The sequence below is a fragment of the Cimex lectularius genome, unplaced genomic scaffold (assembly GCF_000648675.2).
Source record: "Cimex lectularius strain Harlan isolate CLEC.00 unplaced genomic scaffold, Clec_2.1 scaffold2, whole genome shotgun sequence".
Classification (NCBI taxonomy): domain Eukaryota; kingdom Metazoa; phylum Arthropoda; class Insecta; order Hemiptera; family Cimicidae; genus Cimex; species Cimex lectularius.
This window is the reverse complement of record NW_019394219.1, coordinates 4,360,467-4,386,496: the sequence shown is the minus strand read 5'-3', so window position 1 is coordinate 4,386,496 and position 26,030 is coordinate 4,360,467. Positions and strand designations below refer to the sequence as shown.

The window sequence follows — 26,030 nt, the reverse complement described above, 5'->3', positions numbered from 1 at the left end:
TAATATATAACTGTCATTTCTACAATATCCTCAAAGCAAAAATGAACTTAACTTCAGTATGGACGTGAATGGGAAATACAGGAATGAGATTTACGGGCAAAACTAGGTGTGTTTCAAGGGTTACCGACCGTTTTCGGACGAAAAGATTTTTTTTCATAATCCTTTTATTAACACTACATCTACCCTGCGGATATTAATTTATATACCCTTTTATTTTTCAAAAGAGTTTGTAGTTTCTGTTTAATGATCAAACTATCAGATTTTACAGTAGTTCAGCAATTTTTATAGGTCATTTACTTGTTCAAAAAGGGGCAAAAGAGTTCCTATTTTTCTCAAAATCTATTTGGTCTATTAAAACCAATGTTTTTTGTTTTATTTTAATTAGTATACCACGAATTTGTAGATAGTGGTTTTTAAAAATTATATTTACAGCAGGATTAACATTTTAGGAGGTATGAGAGACTTATGGTATAAAGTTGTGAAAGGTTGAAGTAACCTGAAAAATAGCATCTGGAATGAAACTGAAATTCAGACTTCGGACCATAGGGAGATTTTAGTTCAATTTAATATGTAGGATAACCTCCTGAAATATTGACGTCCATAAAAATTGAAAATAAAAGACATCGACTGTTATATTTATATAAAGGAGGCCCGAATATTCTGGGCTTACTTTAGATCCAAAAACAACTGAAAGTAAACTAACCAATTGAAATAAGAAATCATTCACTTTACATATATAACTATCAATTGATTCAACAGTTAATTTCCATAAAGCTCAATCCCTTTGGGACAGAGAAAACTTCTCCGGTACAGACATATTACTGTAGACAAAGAGACAACTGCTTAAAGGCACTAAATAATTAGAAAAAATATGCAATAATTTTTTAAATTTTCGATACAAAGAAAAAAATTCAACCTTGGATTTGACTCTAGGACATCGTAACAAATACACTCTAGAGATTTTGACCAGCAAGAAATAATGACTGTATTTAAATATAAATTTTAACTTTGAACCACTTTCATAGTTTTTAAATTATTGTTATTACATATGACGTAAATTGTTAAAATGGAAGTTGTTTAAATGAAAATTGTGTGAAAATTTGCTGAAGTCTGCGAGGCGGTGAACCAGCAGGTTGAATAGGCCCTCCGATAATGCAGAAACGGATCCGACAAGCAAAAACCAGCGAGAACGGGCGGACCAGTGAGAGACCAGAGACTAAAGAAAAACCACTTAGATTGCCGGCTGAATGGACTAATTTTCGTCAGACACATTCGGAACATTCGCCCCTTAATCCTTTCATAATAAATCCACCCATATTTCCTTAAGTCAACATTCCGACAGTGGGACACCGGTGGAAGGGATGTAGTTAATATGAAAAGGTAAACGAACCAACCGGGATCTCTGCAACTCGCCTGCAATGCAGAAAATATGTCAAGCTTCCTCTCCACAGCAACATTCAACCCTCCCGCGGGTTGACGTTAAATGGAAGGAACCCAAGTATAACTAAATCATCGTGGTAAACTCACCCTCCAGAACCCCTTAGACAAAAAATATATTCCTTCCCTTGAAAAGTGATATTGTCTGGTCAGTTCTCTCAACTATCCTACAGATCCTTACACGCTAAGTTTCACATTTTTATCTTGTCGGCTTAAACGTTTCTCCGGAAATCTATGCATCTAAAACGGATTCTAAACTTATTTGTTACAACATTTGTTACGAAGTATTTATGAATTCAATTATAAAATAGAATAAGCAACACAAAGCTAAAAGTCATCAATTGCCAACAACTTCTAATGTTATGAGAAACTATTTTCTTATTATTAATGGCTTCAAGGCAAATAATTAACTGTTGTAATCAAAATCATTTCCGCCATGCCGTTCTAGCCCAAACATTATATATTTCAATATGAAACAGTCTTCATGATTACAGTGACTAATTGAGCTCTTAGCTTCAGAAATTTGTACCATTTTGCATTTTAGTCATTGTAATGGAAATTCTAAACTGTAACCATAAAAGGAATATAGTTCTACCAATGGCTGAAGAGGACGAAATCCGAAAAGTAAGGCAGACTAAACATTATTTATTTAATTATTCGGAAATCGTGACATGCGGTCTGGTGTGATTTAGATTTCAGAAAAACATTTCTTTACCATGCCAACGTTTCGATCTTTATTGAGATCATCTTCAGGGCTCAAAGTGTTTGTTTTCTGCGTAATTGTGCCATTCTTGTGTGTCGTATTGGAAGTGAGGGACCGCATTTCACGATTTCCTAATAATCGTCGACTATCGGTCACTAATCTCATGTTAGTGTATTTAATTATTTAAATGTAATGTAAGTACAAAAGCAGTCGTATTTGACAATATTGTTTTTTAAAGTTTTTCAATGTTCAAAGCCATCCTAATTAGAGTGGTTTCATATGAAGTTCTTCAGAAACACATTTTGCTATTTTTTTAGATTTCCATACTGGAATTAATATAGTCTGTTATTTAGGATAGATAGAACAGGATGATCTTGGGTTACAATTGTTTATAATCACTGTGAATACTAGAATCTGTATATTTCATAAAGATTTTCTATTGCAGAAAACAGCCAGACCAAGGTAACAGAAGTTTAGAAAACAGTTGTTTTAAGGAACGATTCAATATTGAAAACAATCAGGTTCAAGAAATTAGAGCTTATGTCATTTCATTTTCAGTTGAATTCTTGACCACTAACTTTGACCAAATCCTTGTCTCGCAGGTATTGCCTTACATAAAGCTTCCACATAGCTGAATCAACACAATATTTCACAAAAACAAAATGATTAACTTATTCAAGTTAAACAATTATATTAATTTTAAAATCGATTTCAACCGATCAAACTTCAAGTCTAATTACATTCTATCCGAAATAAAGATACAAATTCAAGTGGTTGTTGAAGTACCCTGTTTGTGATCTGTCTTCCTCCGGGAGGGGGCTACGTTGACATTCGTGAACAAAAGCACCATTGAGGGAGAGTTTTCACAATGGGAAGCTTCTACCGGTTTCGACTTTTCCTTTCAACACTTGTTTAAATTCCGGGCTAAAAGAACTTTACCTCTTCATCCCACTATCTTATTTATAAGAATCTGCTGTTTCTGTAAACCTACCCATTCATAATCTATCCCTTTAAAAGAATGTACGGGGAGAAAATAGCCCTTACTTGACAACTTGAAACACTAACGCACTAAGTCCCGAACTCCTTTCGGATTTACTCGGAACTTTGAAGAATAAAGAAAGGACCAAGAATATGGTTGCCAATGAATATTATAATATAAATTTTTACGGACACACACTCTTTCTATTTATAAATCTATTATATTGAACTTTATATCAAGAAAAATTATGAAACGTAATAACTTTAAATGATATTTTAATAATTAAACAAAAACTGTAGGAGTTGACACACTATTTTCGGTGAGCTTGTGTATGTCTAGCATGTAAAGAAAGGTTGTTTATATAAGCTACATAAATTTGAGAGTGTTGGTTCTTTATAGAGCGCTAGTAGGCATTTCGTATTTAGGCATACGTGTGAGTTAGTCTCCATGTTTAGGCATTTTGAAGAATTATGGTAAATCTACTGTATAGTGGATTTTATAATATAGAAACTAGTTTCAGTTACATTTTATACCTATTATTCGTATTGTGATTTATTATAATTTTTACGGGTCGGACTTGAAATTTGAAGAGGGAGATTGTGAGAAACTTTACTATGAAGTCGCCAAGTGATGTCGAAGTTCTCTAACTTATAATCGGAAGAAAAAATCGATAAAAGATTTCTCTATTAATTTTGCAAGATATTCCACTAAGATTCTAGAATTTTAGAATTTGAACATTCTTATAATATATCTCGGTAACGGATACAGCAAATTATTTTATAGTTGTTGACACCATTTCCAAGAGTATGGCTTGGGTGCGTTCCTGGATTTGGTCCAACTTTTTTGATAGGGTCTGACACTCAGTCATCCTTTATAAACTTAAAATCTTCTTACAGACTTTTTATTTATTACCATTCCCTATTTAACTGAGCGCTGCTACAGGTGAGTTGAGGTGAGCACTCAGGATACCAGACCAACGCAAACCGGTGTCCCAGAATGGAGCATTATTGGGTCGATCCTATGCACCAATTGTACTGCTTACATACCTACATTTTGTCTTCTAACTTGAATCCTACCCAAGCAACCACCATGAAGATCGATCTAATTTAAGAAAAAACCTCTCCACTGTAGACATGACTGTCAACACACAACTAATTTGTTCACACTTTAATACCTTATTCTTAAAATTCTTGAATTGTTAATTGACTGATGCTTCGAAGAAGGTGCGGAAAGAGTACTCGGTTATCAAGACCAGGGCCCACCCTTTATTCCAATTTTACTGCTGACGTTCGTACACATCCCAACATCATCGTGGCTTTTACGCGAATGAAAACGCAGTTTTGTCTTATTATACGAATCCTATCCAAGCAACAACTAAGAACACCTTGAGCTTATAACAGGTTTGTGCAAAAAATGTATATTTATACTGATAAAACAGACATCCTCTCCTTTGCACATCAATGTAAAAAGCTACCGACTTCCACTCAAGTCAGAAACTTAGGACTGCACCAAAATGCAAAACCAAGCAGTAGCATCCTCACACAAAACGAAAGAGATTACTTAACGGAAAACTTGGAAAACTACGAAGTCTTTTAGTATTAACATCAGTTTCGACATTTACGGTGTTGAACTGCGGGGTTCCGACAAGCCATCCAATATCCAGCATCCAATCTTTTCAATTAAATGTCTTCAGAAAAATTGTCAAATTACTTTGTTCCTTACCCTCACTATCCACAACAACTTCAACATTCCTTTTGGCAACGAACTGATCCAACCTCGCATCTAAAAGTTCTACACTAATATTTCGACCAATCCTAATCCTACTGCCCAAATCCTCTCAACGTTTTCCTAAGCGGATAACTTGCCACGTTGCCTTAAACGACGATGGATTCGACTCGAGGGTACTCATATTGTCTTTGTTGTGACGGGTAAAGACACTTTTGTGCAAACATTTTGCACGTTTATTATGATATATACAGGCTACAAATAAAATACGTAAAAAATATATATTTTATATTTTCTAAAGCAACCCGGTTATTTTAAATGCACATTTTTGTTATTTATAAGTTTTTTCTCGACTCTACTAATAACAAATCCCAAACAAATCCGGTGATTCCGGTCGTTGAAATGTGTTTGTAAAAACGTCTAAATTTGTTCGATGTTGCCAATGATTCCCATTTAAACGGAAAGCACGTAACAGAACTACTTTTCTTCCGAAACAAGACAGAAACGCAATTGAGCTGTTGTTAATTGTTGTTTGTAAACTTGTTCAGAAATAGTTCAATACTGTAGACTAAGAAAAATGGTTACCGTAAATTATAAGACATTTAGACATTTTCCCGCTATGAATGTAAATTCCGTTTAAATTCGTCAAATTTTGTCATCGCAACGCGGTTGGAATCTCTTCTGTAAATTCTCGCCTCGTTTGGCTCTAATATTTTCTGTGTAAAAATTGTCCTGGCACAGAATGTTGTGAGTTGAAGCTATTTTTCAAAAGACTTACTGTAAGGCCTCGTCCTCCTTTGGCCAAAGGGCGAAGTCGCATTTTCTCTTTCCCTCTCTCTCACTCTTTCACAAACTTTATTTATTTAAGACTACAGCAGAAAGTTTAAAATTAACGCTGGAGTTTAGCGCCCTAGAGATAAATCTGGGGTACAACAGCAAGCTTCTTAATTGCAACAATAAGATTGAAGTGGGGGGGGGGTCATAAATACTATATACAAGAAATGAAGTTGAGTGGTTCTTTTTTTGTGTGTTTAATTCATAAATTTGTTTATTCAACGATTTACAAGAAATGTACATTGCTATGAATAATTTGTTGAAGTGTGTAATTTAAAGAAATGCAATGCTGATAGACGTTTTAAAATAAAATTAAACAAATGTTTGATATTTACCTATCCTGGTCTGCCTACCCTCCCTCATTTTGTCAGTCAGACGTGTTTCGGCATTTCGCCATCTTTGCTGTTGAGTTTAGGTGATTTCTGTGGAGTGAAGTTTTAGTTATTTTTGGGCCTGGATTGTATCAGGGGTATTGTTTGCGTTGATAGTATGTTTTTCAGTGTGTTTATGGATTAAGTAGTGTTGTTGATTGTTCTAGTTGTTTAATGTTCTATTTTTGATCTTTGGTTTCCTTATTAATTTGTAATATTTTAACTATTTAAAAGGTGTAAGTAGATCTACCCTAGATGAGAAAGATCTTTGAAAACTCCTCATGCAACCTCTTTATCCAATACTTTATTCCCTTCATTCACTCCCTGATCATCAGTTTGGTTTCCGACGTCGGCACTCTACGGTTCAACATTGCCACCGTGTTGAACGCATTATCACTCCTATGAGAAAGAAAAAACTGTGATGCCCGGTTGTTTTTCTCGACGTTACGCAAGCATTCGATCGGGTCCTGGCATGTTGGGATGCCGAGTAAACTTAGAGGCTACGCGATCAATTCAAAACGTCTCTAAAACTCCTTGTATTTTTTTCTTTTAAAAAACGAAACAAAACATTCAACATAATTATTGAAAAAACAGCAAAATGGAAAGATCAAGCAAAAGAAGAAAAACCTGGAGCTCTTCTATTGTACACACTTGTTCATTGATAAGAAATAGTACGGGAATGAGCATAAATGGGCCTAATTATATAGCCTTCGACTCCACCCGAAGCAAAGTCAACAGCCAAATGAACTTATACCCTTAAAATAATTTAAAAACCCGGGCGTAGGTGGTCGTAACGGTTAAGGCGTTGTCGGCGCTCATAACTGTAAGGTAAAAGTCTCGAGTACGAACCCGACATAATTACAACATACTATAAATGGGCTTTTTTCAAACCCCTGGCACTCTGGGGGTTGATATGACCTCTGCTTTTGCAAGCCCACTTATAGAAAATATCTATAAATAAATATAAACACTAAAATAATAAATAATTATCTATATAATCTGAAGTTCTTGCATTATATCAGCATTAGATAATTACAATGTCGACGATCACCTTACTAGATGGGTGAAGACCTACTTGGAGAGGAGGATGGTCAATATGTGCTTAGGTGGTAGCACTCTTAGAATTAATGTAAAAGGAGGCTTTCCACAGGGAGGCTGTTTGTCACCTCTTTTATGGCTAATTACAGTAAACAGCTTAATAGAACTTCTGAATAATTCAGGTTTCTACAGTCAATTATTTTCAGATGATGGTACCATAATGCTCACAGGTAGGGATCCCTTGACTCTTTCACTACTGATGGAAAACGCCATGGGATTGCTTTGTAGGTGGTGTTGTGACAAAGGTTTTTCAATTAATCCTGCTAAATTAGAATTGATAATGTTTAGCAGGAGAAGAACATTAGGTAATTTTAAAAACCCTAAATTTCAGGGCATAGAATTAAAGTTAGTGGATTCCATCAAATTCCTTGGTGTGACACTTGACAGGAAACTTGATTGGAAAGGTCATATTAATAACATATACACATAGACAGGAAAGGCACTATATCAATGGTACAATGTAGGAGAATTGTCGGTAAAACATGGGGCATCAAACCATGGGTAGCAAATGGCTATATACTGCAATTATTCTACCTAGATTCTTTTTCGCAGCTTTAGTGTGGTGGAAAGGTCTAGAAAATAAAGGGAATAGTAATAAATTAAGGTCATTTCAAAGACGAGGTTGTTTGATGATGACAGGAGCATTTTCAACTACACCCACCTCTTGAAATCATAAGCAATACCACACCCCTTCACATTGATGTTAAGGTCAGAGCACTAATCAGCTGCTACAGATTAATTAGCGAGGGCAGCTGGAATCATAAGTGCAACAACATAGGTCACTTGAAAATCTCACAACTATTGAGTAAGATTAACGGTCAATTATTAAGCGTTAGTGATAAAAAGATTAAAACCCCTTCGGGGAAAAGCACTTTCAGGTAGTCACCTCTTGTGATTATAATTATAGGCTGGATGATGACCATCATAACATAGATTGATCACTTATCAAATGAAGAGGGAGTGGTGCAGGCATCTACATACCAAAATTAGGAATCAGCATCTCCTCCCCTCTTGGCAATAACACCTCCGTTTTTCGGAAATCTGGGCCATCAATGTGGGTTGTAGAACACTTATGGACAATAAAATTAAGGGAAAAGATATTAAAATCTTTTCTGACAGTCAGGCTAGTCTTAGGGCATTACAAAAAGATCTGTCAACCTCACGACTGGTGGAGGAAACTATAGATCTTATCAATAGGATCTCTTTCAGGTTTGAGAATAAGGTAACCCTTATTTAAATACCAGCACATAAAGGACACCATGGCAATGAAAAGGCGGATGGCCTATCCAAAGAAGGTTCTAATACTGCGTTTGTCGGGCCACAACCGGTGAGGTATCATTCTATGAGCACAGCGAAAGAGAGTATCAGTAACTGGGGCATGAAACAATTCCTTAGGGAGTGGAATTGATCCCCCGGACAAGGCAATCGAAAGAGTTTGTTAAGGCGATCAAACCAGCTATCTCAAGGAAGGGAATTAGGAGGCTGATAGGTATTCTGACGGGCCACTGCCCACTGAGAAGACACCTCTTCGTAATGGGTATCCTACCAGATCCCTTTTGCCGCTTCTGCGAAATAAAAGAAGAAACGGCAAGGCACTACTTCGCAGAGTGTGATAGGTATGCTAGGTCTAGATTCGAAATCTTTGAAGGAGAGGACATCACCAAATCACTCCCCGAGATAAAATGGTCCAAAATCTTGGGGTTTGTGAACAAGTCCAAGAGGTTTATGCAGGACGTGAGCCGACCAAGTCCCGGACCTTTTAGGGAGGGGGTACGAGTCTACCCAGGCATTTAACCCCTCGGGTTTTGGTCGCCCACCCTGCATAATATATAATCTGAAGGGCGCTGCGATAATAATACTATCAGACACAAACTACAGTTCTACAAACCTGCCAGATCAACTCAAAGATGGGTTTCAGGTCATGAAGATATTTCAGGCTATCATGGAAGTCTCGTAACAACATATAGGCTCAAATTCTTTTTATTACGTTAAAACAGAACTAGAATCTTGCATGACCAAAGAAAACAATAAGGGATAAGGCAAGTAAAGTTGCTCTAGTAAAATACCACTTTAAAAATATGACTATTGACGACGATGACCCATATCGACTATATCGAGAAGATAACAGAACATATCCTGCGGTCCTTGGCCTGCGATAGCTAGAAAAAAAGCTATGGTGCATAGGAAAGCTGCTCTTGAGCAATCTAGACTTTAATGACAATCTTAAGCTTTTTAAAAATTCCAGATAACAGTAAATATGAAATAGGGATAGTTTATTTGCTAAGGGTTTGCAATATTAACAAAATTCTGGATTCTTCCTACAAATATAAATAAATTGTCGTCATAAAGTAGATATAAAAATTCAAACAAATAAAAATCTTTTAGTTTTGATGACGTCATGACGCAAAATATCGGTTGATATTCATATATACATATATTCATATATACATACTTGCGGTTGAAAAATATTGGCATATAAAGCTTTGTACTTTCACTTTAGTAGTAAATCATATAAATATGAAGATGAAAGTAAAATTTTACATTATTTCTGGGAAATGAATACGTCTCAGTAATATATCTGTAATGAGCACCTGAGCTGAGACTTGTCCAGCGCGGAGCCGAAGCAGATCTGTGTGCGACCAGGCGCTGAGCGACCAAGGCGGTACTCCTCGTAAATCCTCACCAAATCTGAATTCGTTCAGACGATTGTGTACGAATTTCCTGATGTTCCATGGAAGATCGTTGTGTCTGAAACAGAAAACATTTTGAAAAATTAATCCATAAAATCACGTGCAATCTAAAAGTTAAGAGCGAAGGAAGATTGAGCGACGTGAACGATTGGTCTATGTAAAAAAGAATGGATTACTTCATGAAACGGTGTGTCGAACTAAATCTTTAGCTGTTTGAGAGTTTGGACCTAAATGACATAAATACAAGTACATAACTTTTAGCGGATCAATGAAGTGCCCTAAGACGATATTGATGAAACCAGCAGGGTGCCTGAAGAGAAGCTTTTAAAAACCACTTAACGTAAGTATATGACAGATGAAAATCAACACCACTAACCACTGAAAATACCATAATTCTGAACATTATTATTATACAAAAACGGCTAATAAACATAATTAACTAATAACCGAAGAACACACAAACCTCAGAAATAGACTGAATAATCAAATAAATCAGGTTTAAAAACTACCCTTCAGCCATAATCACTAAAATATTTTTCAAAAAACTTTACAAAGAAGAAATAATTATTATAGATTAAGAAGAAAACACATAGGCTCTTGTGACATTTGATGACACATATTTGTGAATTGTATGATGACATACTCGCATAAAAAATACAACACTGGCATACATGGTGTGGTGATAATGGTGATGATGAGGATATTAGAATTGGTTTTTCACCAAGCACTGCAGATGTGTGGCTTATTGTACTTCGTTGTTTGTTCGTGAGCTCAATTCAACAAGTTTTACTATGTTTAACTGTATCAATGGGTTTGATAGCTTTAGAGAGTGCTTTTTTTAGCTGTACGTTTACTGTGTTTGGAATTTCAAGGGCTTTTTCTTTTGTTCTGTTGTTTTGGCAACATCAACGAGTCTAGGGTCCATTTCCATTTTTAAACAAAAGCAATTGCATACAGTTGGTTAAATGTCTTGTAAGATAGAATAGGGTAGTATCTTGGAAATCCAACAATTAATAATACGGGGAGATTAAAATATCGCTAATAAATAACGAAAAATACAAAAAAACCATGATTAACAATAAAACAATTTTAAAACATTACATACAACAACAGCTACATTTCAAAATCATCTATCATTGCATACAAAATCATCTACAAGACAAACCCGCTAGATAAAATCTGTATATATTGTTAACTTATGAGTAAGTGGAAAACTAAATAAAGCAGACTGGTAAAAAAATAAAAGACAGATTAAATCAATAGGTCCGATCATTTTAGGACAACAATTGACAATAAAACTACGCAATACACCTCACATAAAAATTAAGACAAACTCTAAGATGAACAATTCAGAAGTTTATAATTGAACGATGCGTGACGTACTACATGAGGAAAAATGAACATGCTAGAAACATTCCAAGATATACAGACAAAATTTATATTATACTAGACAATTAGCAACACGTTTATCAATAAAAATTCGCTCACATCGTTTACTAAATTTAAAACACTACATGACACCAAAGATATCGAAATGCCGGACATAAACCGCCTAAAACACACACACTCAAAATGACAATCCATGCCATTGAGAAAACAAAAATAGCACCAATCACCGCCCTTCCAACCTTTACTGTTTACAAACGTAAAAAAAAGACTCATATCAACTAAATTAACTCACCAAAACCCCACTAAAGTTGGTGAAAAGTTGAATTGCGACTGGCAAACGAAACTAGCGAGCCAGGCGGATCTTGATGACAGGACCAAACAGTTAATAACCTAGCAAACTTCAATAAAATATCTCCCGATAAAAATTCCCTCGCTTCCAGAGTTTATTATATTAGATTACTTTGAATGAATTAACAGCACCAAAGGTAAATCATTCGAAGAATTCATAGACCGTTAAAATATAAATATTTAAAATGATGACTAATTGCCAACACTGGGTGCGTCGGTGGCCGCAACGGTTTTGACGTTGACACGGCGCCCATCACTGTAAGGTAAAGGTCCCGGGTTCGAATGCAGGGCCGCTGCACTTACAAATGGGCTATTTTTCAATACCGGCACCCCAAGGGGTGATATAACCTCTGCTGTTGCGAACCCTCGTAAAAAAAAAAAAATTGACAACACATGTGTGCGCAAGGACTTATATCCTAAGAACTCGGCTCAATGGAAATATATTCCAGAACACATATGTGCGAAAAAGTTCATCAATAGACCATCATAGAAATTAACGGCAGAACTGCTAAACCAAGGACTGATAATAGGACTGCTGACTGAACACTTTGGAGGTAAATTTATGGACTCGCAGAAACAAGCCTGTTTAGATATTGCTAGGAATAAGAAGAAGAAGAGGAAAATGTTTTGTTAGTGCGAAAGTCAATGGAGGTTGAGATGCCTACTCCCGGGAGAATAAAAGCTAAGGCCTGAATGATATACACGGGGTAAAAAGCCTTAAACTTAACGAAGAGCTTTAATTAGTAATGAAGATAGTAACATAGAACCACACTGCGTAAGGTCTATCAGGCAGTTGATCTTAATTTAGCTAGCACATCTTCAGAGCCTATAGTAAACTAGCTAAATGATTTCCAGGATACTACGTTCACACCCTAATCGGGAAATAAATAAAACACTGGGAATAGATAAGCGGATCATCTTGATAACTTAGATTTATATGAATAAAATATAGATGCCTATTTACATACTTGCATAAAATATTACTTGAGTGGTTTAATTTGATTATTCAGCATGTCAATACAAAGATAAATATCAGATAATGTCTCGAAACAGCTATTCGTTTTCAAAAGTAAAAAGAAATTGTTCGACGTCTTTCCATATCTTAATACAGTCCTTCTCTAATCACAAAGATATATCTGAATATATAGCTAGATTATATAGCAGAGATCCAGCAATGCCTCTTTAAAATTAAATAATTGTGCAATTATTTGCTAATAAATCTTCTACCAATTTCCTCGCTGCATTTTAATAGGTGTGTGTTTAAATTGCATTGAATAGTTTCTGTTATGCTGGAACTTTCAAAGAGAAACTAAAAAATGAGGAAATACAACAATTCCCCCAATTTGCAATAAATTTTGCCAATGATTTACAACGTCCAGTACTTTCAACAGCAACAGCTGGAACAATAAACGTACTTTCGGTAACTGCGATGACAGGGAAGACTTATGGAACACCTTTCGGATGGTGATTGAACGCGGAGCGAGTGTTCATTAATAACCGCCGACATGGCCAATTGTTTATGCTTAGAGAAAAGCCACAATGCGCTTACCTTTTGTGGATTTGGTCTCCCATCCACGGAGGAATCTCAGTTGGAAATAAGAACTCAGCGTCCAAAAAGGCATATTCGTAATTATTACTCCTGTTGGAACAAATGGTTGCTATTCCTGAATTATGGGGGTAGTCAAAGACAAACTTCAACTTGTCGGCGTATTGTTTTTCTGAGTCAAATAGCAGAACGAAATATGTAGATATAACGACTACGAAAGCCTTAAAAACACACAATTGGAATCAATAGCGTTTTGGTTTAATAATTAAAAGACCAATCCGAAGCAGAGCTTTTTGACCAAGTTTAAGCACTGCAGAACGATAGTTACATAGATAGATGACCATCCAATCATCTTTAAAGAGGCGCACGCTATTCAGCCGAATATGTCGGTCACTATATCCTGGACCCTTTCTTATCGGTATCCCGCACTGTTCGAGATTATGAATGGTCCATTTCTAGACTTTCCTGTAGATTTCTCCAGAGAAATCACTTTAGCAATGCCTTGAAAGACAGGAAAAACCTTGTCAACGACCTTACGATTATAATTGATTTATATAAGCTTAACTCAACTCCGCACACAAATGTACAGTATTGAGTTTGCTTTCACCTACTTCGGGGCTTTTTAGTTCAGGGAGACCTCGGTCTTATCCGTCGTCCCACCAAAGTTAGTTTCCATGGGCTTTCAACAATTTTAGTCCGTTTTTAAATTTAGAAATAGTCACACATCACTCATTCATAAATACTTCCTAAATTTCCCACACGATTTGTAAAATTCCTTCCAAATATCTCATTTATACATACGTATTGACAGCAGTTCCCACAGATCAAATTCAAACTACATTAGATACATTTAATACCTTTCACCCACGCATACAATTTACACATGAAATCGAAAACAACAAAACAATACCATTTTCTGAAACCTACATCACACCAGACTGCATCTTACGATTTCTGAATAATCATTTATACATACCATTCACGCTAATATATACATTGTTTCTAAATGTAAAGAAAACACAAAACAAGATGTATATTAATACTATATGCTATAAAACAACTTTGATTTCTCGAAAAGTCCAAACAGGTAACTTAAATACTCGCTGTCCTGCTCAAGAACATATATATCGCTCAGCATTCCTACACGCTCTTTATATGTAGCCAAGGAATGTCGCCTTTCATTTAAGTGGGTAACATAGGAAGCCTTTCTGTACATGTACGAGGGCTTTGTCCCAAAAGTAAGTGTTCGTTTTTCAACCTCGCATGAATTATTTTTAATGATCTCTCTTCCACAATTCAGATCCTTCGAGGGCCAGCTGTCGGACGTTCTCTTGATACGTAGGAGCTTCTCTGCCGATCCGATCCACGGATGTTGCCTTAACCTGATCATATTTTTTATTGTATTTGTAGCTTCAGAGAGCCAGATCGCATTGTTGTTCGTAGGTTGGTACGTGTGATCATTGTATCTTCTCTGAAACTAGTAAAATCTAGGAAACTTTAGCTATGATAACCTTGACGCTAGGAAAAGAGTCATCATATGCCACCCATGCAGATGTAGTAACTAGGGTTAAAACGGTGAAAACACTCAAGATATACCAGATGACAAACTGGCACCCCTGCTCCCAAAAGTTTAACTATGGAATTAAACGAAAAATAATTGGACGGCAGGTCGTGAGTCGGTTTGCTGACCGGGGATAGACCTCGGTCTTGTCCATCCAGCCAATAAGCTCAGGGGCTATCAACAGCTAGTTCATTTCAGCACAGAGCGCAGGCAAATTTTATCCTTCATACATTCAAAAAAGGTACTTTCACTTCTTCTTAAGAACATTCATTTCTTTGTAAATCCTACTGTAGAGTTATGGAGGACTGGATACCTTCCTCTGCACATGACTGTGTATTATAATTTTTAGTCGATGAATCGTCCCCATTGTCACACTATATATTCACGCTAATAACTTCCTATCCCATGAAATAATTAGTAAAACTAATTAAATTCATTAGATGTACAAATGTCGTAAAAATAAAGAAATGTGAAGACGAGACCCAAACACTGCTGTATCCAAGTGGGTTTTTACATCTGTTGGCATAAGGTACACATTGCGGAAACTTGTCACACAAAAAAATTGTCTTTAAAGTACGACTGACCCCGAAGGAACTTTGCCATTGAGTAGGCTGTCAACAGCTGGAGAGAAAGGGCAAGGATCGTCTAACCAACCCACGTTGCCTTCTAATTAGCATAATTTCTCGAAGTGGCCCATGTTCGTCGAACTTTGTTAACCGGCAAAAAGGCGACCCCACCGCCCAAGAGTCGTCCAACTGAGAACTTCGGGCCATCAGAATCTCCATTCACCCGCTGTCATCACCGCCCACCGCTTTAATCATCAAGGGCGTTGACATCCAGATTTTTCTACTCGGCTGGCTGTTCATTTGTTATTTCTTTATCTTCTTCTTTCTGATTTCATTATAAAACATTGTAAAAGTTTATCTAATTATAATACTGTTAATTTTTCAAAAATGAATAATCATGTATCGAGAGTTATAATAATTTTAAGGACTTCATATGTCTTAGTTATATTACAATTTTATATATTGCTATTAACTATTCATAATCATGACAAAAAGTTAAAAAAAAAAAAAATCGTTAAAATATGATTTATCCTGTATCACGAAAATGTAGGAGGTGTTTCTTCCAAATAAAAGTTCCTTGTAAGTCCTTTGTTCTTCTATTCTTATTCCTTCTTCGGAAAATTTTTTATCCTTGCTACCTCTTGCTACATGTAGTGCGCAGTTTGAGTTTAATGTTTTTCCACTTTTTTACAATTGTGTTCTTTTCCGGTCTTTCTTTTTAAGAATTGTTATTTTTGATAAGACTAAAATAAGCGATTATTTAGTACTTGGCTTTGGATTAGCTTTTATCTTACTTTTTTATTGTTCTATCTTCGATGCTTACGACAGAGATAAACGTTTTCGTCGACCCGTTGCAGCTCTCACCCTCTGTCTTTTTTACCATTGGCCATTTTTCCTCCTGCATTCTAATTTGTTTTAAATAGTGATTACTTGGTTTCATTTTTGTCAAATTTACCGTTATTATTTGTTGTGCCAAATGTTTCAAAGGTGGCGAAAAAAATTGTAAAATATTATTGCACCTTTTCTTACTTATGAAGGTATACGGTAGTCACTTCCATGTGTGTGTTTCTTAAATTATAATTTATTCGTTAAACGTCAACGCATTTCTCATTTTTTGACTGTAGTCACACATCGATTTACAATTTCTAGAGCTGCGATACCTGAGATGAAGTCAAACGTATTTTCATAGTCAACAAAAGGCAACATTTTTTGAATAGAAGAAATAAAATTTTTACTATTTTTTAGTTGGCTGTCAGCATGTATGTGGTAAATGATTGAAAAGGCATCACTGAATCCCATCTGTTCATTTGGTTCGTTTTGATAGCAGATGCCTTTTATCCGATTGTCTATTATGTTGGAGAAAAGTCTGCTTGGAGTCGGAATCAGTCTGACGAGACTATCCCTTGCGAATACCCCATTTATCTCCTTTGAAGAAGAAAAAGATAAGATCTGATAGTTTCCAGGCTGCTTCTCCTGTGTTCCTAAAGCGTAGGATTGAATAGCGTTAGTCTTGAATTTTTTAACAGTTTCGATGTAGTTTTTTCACAGCATCTTGAATCTTGTAATAGAGCTTGCATTTGTATTGGATTTATCGATTTCTCAGTATGAATTTACATTCCTGTTCGGGGTTTTTTCTCTACTTTATTTATATAAATTCCGGCTGAAATAATTTTCGTGTTTATTTATTTCCCATCTTATTTTGTTTCTGTGACCTATCCCTCAGTCTTGTAATTCAACGTGTTCTATTTTTCAGTCTCCCTTTTTAGTTTAGCTTTGAGTTATTTAAGGACATCATAGTTCTTTCAACAAAATAATTTGGGAGCTATTTTACTACTTGTACATAAGAATTTTGATTATTTCTTGCTTTAAAGCTGTAACTTGCTGAGACTCTTTCTTCTTTGTTTATACCTATACAAGCATCAACCCATCCTAAAAGTTTAAAATGACTTGTTTGTTATTTTTATACATTTCTGTAAGATGCTAGGAGGATGTTTATTACTCTGTCGGAGTACATTGTTTTTAAGGTTTAATGATTTCTTGTCGAGATGTAGTCCAAAGTTATTTTATTATTGTTTTTTACGAGGCTGTCATAATTTTTTTATATTAAAACTCGGCTGTATTTATTTGTGCTTGATCGAGTTCTTAGGTTGTGGCTGGGATGTTTCGGAAGTATCGGAGTTGTCCTTTTTTCATTTGATTACAAAATTTTTTTAAAATTTGTGTTTTCTAGTGGCCATATCCCGAGGGATGCCTTTGATGAATTCCTTTTTGAATTTTTTTATTTTTTTATGATAATGTAGCTTGGTTATTTCCGATCATTTTGGTCTACCTGTACTCTGTTATTCTGGTGCTTTTTGGTTCTTCGTCATCATTATATAATATGTATATATATATATTATTTTATTAAATATTTTTATTTATGCTTACAATATTTCCTTTAAAAGGTAAAAGTAGTACACTTTAAGATGAAAATTAACTTCGATTACTATTAAATTTATGTTTTTCGTTTTCCCCTCTATTGGTATGTCAAGTTTAACTCAAGGACCCAAATTGATTACTATTGTGGTTCCCTCGGCACTAAACTTTGTTTATTTAGATAAAAGACACTCCATGAAATTGGCAATTTACTTAAAATTTCTAACCATCAGATACACAATTAATGGGAAAATTTAAAAAGCAAAACGTGAGTTGTACTTGAGATCAATGAACGTCAAAAGGTCCAAAGAAGAGATTCATGTTCTATTAAAATTGGGCCATTGTTTTATGCCATGAAAAATTTATAATATATAAAATTAACGCAATCAGGACAATACTATCGTGATTGCGTTAATTTAGATGTCGATCTGCCTGGCCATATGCCCAAACAGAATGTCAATAGGAAAACAATTAAGTGTCTGTTCAACGTTCTACCGAGAAATTGAACAAATGCATAAAAATTTAATTTACAAAAACAACCGACAACGGTGAACATAAAAGGTTCTGTTGCATGACACCGCTCGACATCGAGTTTTAATACAGACAGACACAACATACATGACAATTTTCATATTGTCCCGAACAGAATAGGTTTTTTTCAGCTCGGATTTTATTCGTTCAAAACTTGTCATAACTGAAAAAAAGCTCGTTCCGATTTTGTTGCAACTCTTGATTAAAATTGTTAAAAATCTATAGAAAAGTAAAACGTGGTAAAAATATGAAAAAGTTTTAATAACATTTTTTGTTAGATACTTATACATTTGTTTGTTTTGGTTAAAATCCCAATAAAAATATTATTTTACATTGAACGTATATTATACTATTGCTCATTTACTTAATATTATTTTTCATAGTTTAACTTCTTCAGTTAACGTAAAAAATTAATATAACAAGTATAATGCAGCTAGATAATGGAATGTTATGGAAAATGAACACATGTTCTAAAACAGATTTGCTCCCGGAGTAACATTCGTAAAATGTTCTTACTCTGTCGATTTTCGACCATAAATGATAATGCTTACTCGTTGAATTTTGGACATTAAGTTTTTTAGAAAGGATCCCCCAAACCGAACCGAAACAAACAAGAGGACTTCCTTTGTTCAGGATTTCGTTTTCTTTAATCCATCCGCATACCATTCCAGACGACTCCAACGCCTTCCGACTTAGCGAGAAATACGTCGTGGAATACCTGGCGTGTGAATTCGCTCTAAATTGTAACAAATTTTTCTCTTGGAGTCGAAATTTTTCACATGTTTTCTCCGAAGCTAAAAACACTACTGTCAACCTGATTTCGTTGTTTTTCCACCCATAACCGTGGCAAAAACCTTCAGTTGGAAATTTTGAAAATATCTGGTTTATCCTGTACCATGGGAATGTGGGAGATGAGACGATTGACACTTCTTTCTTTTTATAATTTTGCTCTACTTGGAAAATGCCGTAGTTATCGACTAAACTCCGGAGGTTCATTGAGTATCTGCAACCGCGATATTTGATTAGCCGTGCCACTTTCTTGTAAGTTTGGTTGTTCGATACAGAAGAGTATGCGCTGATAATATATTCCTTTGGGCTTCCGATGATACAATCACCATTTCTATCAAATGAACACACACAATCGCAAGTTGTTATAATGTTTTTTAAACTCACAAAGGAGCCAATGCATTGCAACTCATAGTTTGCACTGTTCAGTATTCTAACTATATAGGAATAGCCTTTCCATGTCGGAAGGACTTGACAACGGTTGCTTTCAAAGTGAAAACAAAATAAAAAAATATTAAGAAGAATAATTTTGATACATAATTTCATTATTAAAAAAGAGAATTTACAATACACATTAATCGCATGTGATTTGTAACATCTAATTTATTTTTAGACTCTTTCCACTTCCTTGTGTGTGTAATGTTTACATAGCTATAACAACAATTAATTAATTTTATTGGGTAAGTTAAATAGGTAAATTTTTTCAAATGAAGCTTAAAACCGTCAAAAATGTGAAACATAGGAAAGAAAAGACCTAAGAAAATACTAATTGGAAATCAAACACCAAGAGGATTACAAGGATAACATACAAAGTTTTTGAAAAATGAACCAGCGAAGTAGTAGGCAATATGAAAAGAATGAAATATGAAAACCTGACACTGAAAATTTTGAAAAACAAAAGAAGATTGAGGATATATTATCGTACTACGGATTTTACCGAAATGTTCTTTACGTTCACGTAGATTAATATGAGTAAAGGTAAATTGATTCTGAGCAAAACTTTAATTTACAAGTTCGTGATTCCTTCTTGGAGTATAAATAATGAAGTACAAGCCGGAAAACGGGTTTTCTAATTCACTCCGTCGAGTAGATAAGATTTTTTAAGTTTTGCCGAAAAAACGGACTTGTCACATAAAAATTAGATCTCCGTTATTTGTACGTTCTTTCTTCAAAATTGAAATTGTTTTAACATCTACATTAAATTGTCTAAAGAATGAATCGTCTACGAACTCCTTTCAATACAGCTGGTGGCCGTTTCGTTGGCGATTAAATTTAAACAAATTATTAAATTATATTAAAAAATTATTATACTAAATTATATTAAAATTTAAACTTTAGAAGGTCTGGTTTATTTCGAAAATTCCCCACGTTATGACGGAACTTCGTAGAAATTGAAGAATTTCACAAAACTTTCTTCATTTAAACAACTTTGTAATGGCATGCCTGGATAGATCAGTGCATTGTATTTTCGAGTAGTAAAGTAAGTCAAACCCCAAAAAATTGTTTAATAGAAAAATCCAAGGTTTAAAGCGAAAGATAAGTTTTACGGAGGATAAAACGATTTTTTTCTCTAGTTACTCTAAATTTAAAATGTAATTGATCTTCTCTAATTTTATATTATGCAAAACAATCCATTTGTTGAAAAGAACAATTTAGAGAAAACATTGTGGAAACTAATAAGACATTTTAGTATAGAACTTCTCAGTAGCTTTTGGCCTTTGGTCTCTATAAATTAGCATTTCTTTGGTTCCATAGTCATCGATTAGTTTTTCAATTTAATTGAAATGTTATAAGTTAGTCTTTTTTATTAGAATCTCAAAAGAAGTACAAATAGCCTCCTAAATACAAAAACAGACTTTTATAATTTTAGTTTCCTTTTTTTTTTGTTTAATAGCCTTCTTTTTCTGACATCTGCAATTTTTATAATGTATACATATATATATATATANTATATCATAAATATGATCGTATCATTATTTGAACAATCTGTATGTTTCATAATAGCAATTACGAAAAATCCAACGTTTTACTCATTATTCAGCCCAATTACGCAGAATTAGGTAGTAAAACAAGCTTAAAGTATGAACATAGAAAAGGGTTCGGACTTTTGGGTCGAAACAGGCCACCTGGGTTACGACGCAGGATTTAATATGAGCGACGCATTTCCTCGATGGAAAAACGGAACTTTTTATTTGACAAGTTGATATTTGATTTTTTCTTTTACTATTAAATTTTTCATTTAATCTCTAATGAAAATATTGTGATAGGCGTCTCACCTATTCGCCATGCAAGCAATTCTTGGTTCGAATCCCGGCATAGCACTTACAATTTTATTTCAGATTAATTTGGAAAAATTGTTGAAAAGTGGCTGTGACCCCAAGTACATCAAACGAGTAATTAATTGGACATTATGCTTACCTGTACGACAGGAATTATATTATTTAAGTTAAATAAGTAAATACGTGTGTCATTATTATAAATAAATTCTGCTTGGATTTTAAAAACCTCATGGTGCACTTACCACATGGTGCAAATTATTAATGGTATAATTTATTTCTACTTAATAAGTGTTTTATGCTTGTCCAAGTATTAAAAAAAAATAATTGACAAGGTTTTGTTTTTGTAGTTGGACGTCTTTTTAAATTGGCGACAATCTAGAAAAACAAATATCGCCATAGTAATCGAATTTGAAGAGGATCAACAACAGCCCAAATTATCGAGAGGGTGTAGAATACAAGTTGTGAAAGCTAGCAACATCTCCACGGGTGGTTTTCTCGGGAAAATTCGGTAGAAGATGAAAAAAGCTTTTCTTTTATGTTGGAAACGGATCGCTTTATTTCCTTTTTTCACTAGCCGCTGCTAATGCCATCTTTCGATTACTTCCACGTCACCGGAAAGTATTGTGTGGTTTAGCACTAGTGTTGCCAAAAATGTATATAACGACAACAGAACTGTACATGTACATACAATAAATTAAAAATAACCGTAAGGAAAGTACTAACGCAATTAATTTAGGATGAAAATTTTAATTTGGAATATTTAAAAAAAAATTGTGTAATTTTCTTGTAATGAAAACCTTCACAATCACCGGAATTAATGCCAATAAAAAATTATGATTACCTAGAAATAAAAATCGAAAAAAGGGAAATTCTGTTCAGGTATCAAAACTAATGTAACGAAATAAAAACTGGAATGGTCCCCTGAAAATTTGATAAGAGGTTTGTATAAACGCAAACAGTATCGTCCAAAGACGATTTGATGTCTTTATGAAGATGTTAAAAAATATAGGACCCAGCACGGAGCCTTGAGAAACACCCATTCCATTACTGCTTAAGGATTACTGAACTACCTGTACCTAGATATAAAATGTTCTACCTGACAGATAACTACTTAGAATGTGTGTGTTACATTTAGAAAAACCATTAGGCTAAATTTGTGACACCACTGTATTTTACACCATCAAAGTCCTTTTCAGTAGCAACTAGAACATCACTATACTAAACCAAATCATAAACCATAGCAGTATGTTTGTTTATGTTAAAATGATGAATGATGGTAACAAAACATGGTGAAATGGTTTGGATGAAACCAAATTGAATGGACATTATAATGTTATGTTCTGTCAGGAAGTTCATCACAAGTTCAATTTGTTCTGAAAGGGTATGAAGGAGTGAAATAGACCGGTATTTAAAGATAAAGTATGAACGTTGCCGAATTTTGGGATTGGGATAACTTAGAATTTTTCCAGGTATGAGGAAAGTAGGACAATATAAGTATATGGTTAATTATGTCTTATAAAAAGGCAATCCTTTTTAAAAAGATAGTTCCTACTCACAGTAAGTTGTTTTGCAACGACCCGGATTTCGAGCCTTTAGCTCATCATCAGGTTGAAGGAGTTCAAAGGAGTTTAGGAACTCTTTCAACCTGATGATGAGCTAAAGGCTCGAAAACCGGATCGTTGCAAAACAACTTACTGTGAGAAGGAACTATCTTTTTAAAAAGGATTGAACACCGCACTCACTCCATCATACATCATTTCCATTAGAGTTAAAAGGCTGTTGCAGTTAGGTTAAACGGTGTAAAATTCATGTTCGCACAGGGTGTCACCAGTAAATTTAAGCAGAATTGAATTTATAATAAATAAGCTCAACATTTTACGTATTTTAGTTAATATTTTGAACAACCACGTTGTTACATTAATGGAAACACGTTAATTGGAAAATAAGGTAAGCTGAGTTTTGTATAGAGGAGCGGTTAATCTTGATAATTTATTTATACGAAGAAAATCCAGATGTTTAGTCACAGCATAAATAAAAAATTACTCGATGGAACTGATCATTATTGAGCACATTAAATACAAAAGATTCATAGGCCGTTGCAATATTAATATCGTAAACGATGGATTGCCAACTCTTCAGTTGATCTAAATTTAGTGGGCTCTTCTTTGCAGCCTGTAATACAATGAAACAAAATGCAATAAATGATTCTCAATTGTAAAGACCGTTTTTAATACAGGCAAACCCTTTCATTCCCTTACTTTTGCTAACACTTGAGAAAATAGCACCCCGAATAACCATTAGGTTTGGCATTAGCGTCTTGAGACAAGGAGCAATTTCACAAATTTAAAATAACTGATAAACATTTTATATTACAATAACTGATGCACACAATTACTATTACATCCATTATATTTAGTGGTCTATTGACCAAATTACTTCTTGCAATTAATTAATCTTTTTATGTAAAGTTTTGGCTGAAATGATAAGCCACGAGCGGGATTCGGACCCACGACCTTCGCTTGGTCTACCGCCGCTGCTCTACCACTTGAGCTATCGTGACTTCGATCCACTCGGACACTAACTTCCCATCTCAATCTACAACCTTTCGAATTAACTTTTTCATTTTAACCAAAACGTTACATAAAAAATTACTATTAAAATTCATTCATGCCCGTGGCTTTTAGAATGATTTTCAACGTTCAAAGAGTTGATCCAATTATGAGGTACTGATCGCTCCAGACCACCCACAAGGAGGAGTACTTTCACTAAGCTTGTGATCGGAAACGAGAGAAAAACCGAAAAATAAAACATTCCGAAGAAGTTATATAGAAAGAACTTATGGACGCAATCCTAAAATGACCTTAAGCTCATACCTTACGGTTATCAGATCTACAAACACTTATGCAAGTTACATATGGTAGCCAAAAATGGAACAAAGAAAAGCAGAGTAAATTCTGCAAAAAATCCAAAGTATAGCTTGCTTTAGCATTATTGGTGCTATTAAAATGACACCCACAGCTGCAATGGAACGTTTATTCAAGCTGTCAAGCTAGCCTATTATGCAAAACGGACGGTTACGATCGAGGAATTGAGGATTCATCGGACACCGGAAAGAAAGTATATAATAAGTTCTAGTCATACCAAAATCGCCAAGTTGAAATGAAAAAAAAACAGCCAACACCATATACTACTTTACATATCAAAGAAAATACCATACTTTCAGAAACCATTCAACGAAATTATCGAACAGATAGCTTATTGGAAAAATAAAGCAAAAGAAGATAAATCTGGAGGTTTTCTATAGTATAAATACGGCTCAAAGATGGGAAATGGTAATGGTATGAACATAAATGGGCCTAACTGTCCGCAACACATGGCCCTCAGCTTCACCATAATCATCTTTCAAGCAACTAGCCATAGAAACATGTGAAAATGAAAGAAATAGTAAAAATCTCAAGGGTGCAACAATAAATCATACTTTTAGATATCCAGACAACTCAAAATTGACGATTCAAAACAAAACTTGTCTGGAAGTACGTAAATGATCATGAGGAAATTACGTATAACGAGGCAGCTAGAAAGCTTGGTACAACTCAGTGTCCAAATCAATTAAAAATAATCATAAACTCTAGCCAGATTAACAAACAACTGGAATAGGTATATGGCATGATATGGAATAGGTTACTTAAGAACACGAGAGCGAAAACCAAGCTTGGGAAAACAAAAATAACCCCAATGTAAGAGGAAATCGTTCATAAAAACTATACTGGCACTCTTACATGCACATCATGTTGCAGGAAAGTGCTGCCTTGAAAAAATGGAATTATCATGAGATGACCATGTCGATAATGTCCAGAAGAGATAGAGACAACAGAACATATCTTGTGCTGACCTACAATAGCTAGGAGAAGGTGATAGTATTTGTGAAAACCGTTCTTGAGCGACATAAATATTGATAACATTCCCCTGACAAGAATTCTTTAACTTCATAAAAAAAAAAGAAATTCTTTTAGGAAATCCATTGGCAGAGATCGTCACAATAGACCAAATTTAAGTCCTAAATTCCTATCACTCCATATGGGGACAAATCATAAGATTATTTTTCTATATGACTTTTCCCGAGAAAGGCTAGCTTGTCAATACACGAGTTTTTTTAATGAATGAGTTCAATTTAATCAATAGGATGTAGTATTTTTCATTTATATCTAGTTTTAATTGCAATTCTCTTGAAAAAGTGCGAGCGTGTCGACTTGATAAATGGAGCTTGGTTCGCTGTTAGATAAATGAACACTTTTTTTATCGTTAGGAAGACGATCGACGATTTATGGCGTTTATCGAGGTGCAAAAACACCGGCTACCGGATCGTGTTGAATTTACATCTATCTGTTCTGTTGTAAACCAGTGAGGTTTTTTTCCGAGGTCTGAGACGTGATGAACCCCGGATCCGTCTATTCTCGCTGTTCGGGTCGACGCGTTTCGCCCATTCCGACCGATGCACCCAGTCCACACTTCGCTTTGCAAAACTGTAAAAGGAAAACGACATTTCGAAGAAGGAAAACGACGTTAAAATGACGAAAAGATTGGCCAAACCATGAAAACCAGACGGACCAGGATTTTCGTACACGACCAATAAATTATTCCATAACCTTTCAACTCTTTTATCAGTTCGCCTGTCAAATTTAGCTGATGGCTTTGATCCACTTGGCCCTTTTTTTGCCTCCGATCTTGGGAAATCAATATAAAATTAATGTCATGTGTGTTTTACACCAGAT

The 26,030-nt window shown here is 34.8% G+C and overlaps 1 protein-coding gene across 1 annotated transcript in view; it reads right to left on the bottom strand.

Annotated features, from left to right (window-relative positions):
• LOC106666795 (dipeptidase 1) overlaps nt 1–26,030 on the bottom strand; it is an 87,992-nt gene that overhangs the window by 9,767 nt on the left and 52,195 nt on the right. The window contains exon 6 of the mRNA XM_024230249.1: nt 9,739–9,895. Within this exon, the coding sequence (XP_024086017.1) occupies nt 9,739–9,895 (157 nt within the window). The remainder of the gene's footprint in view (nt 1–9,738; nt 9,896–26,030) is intronic.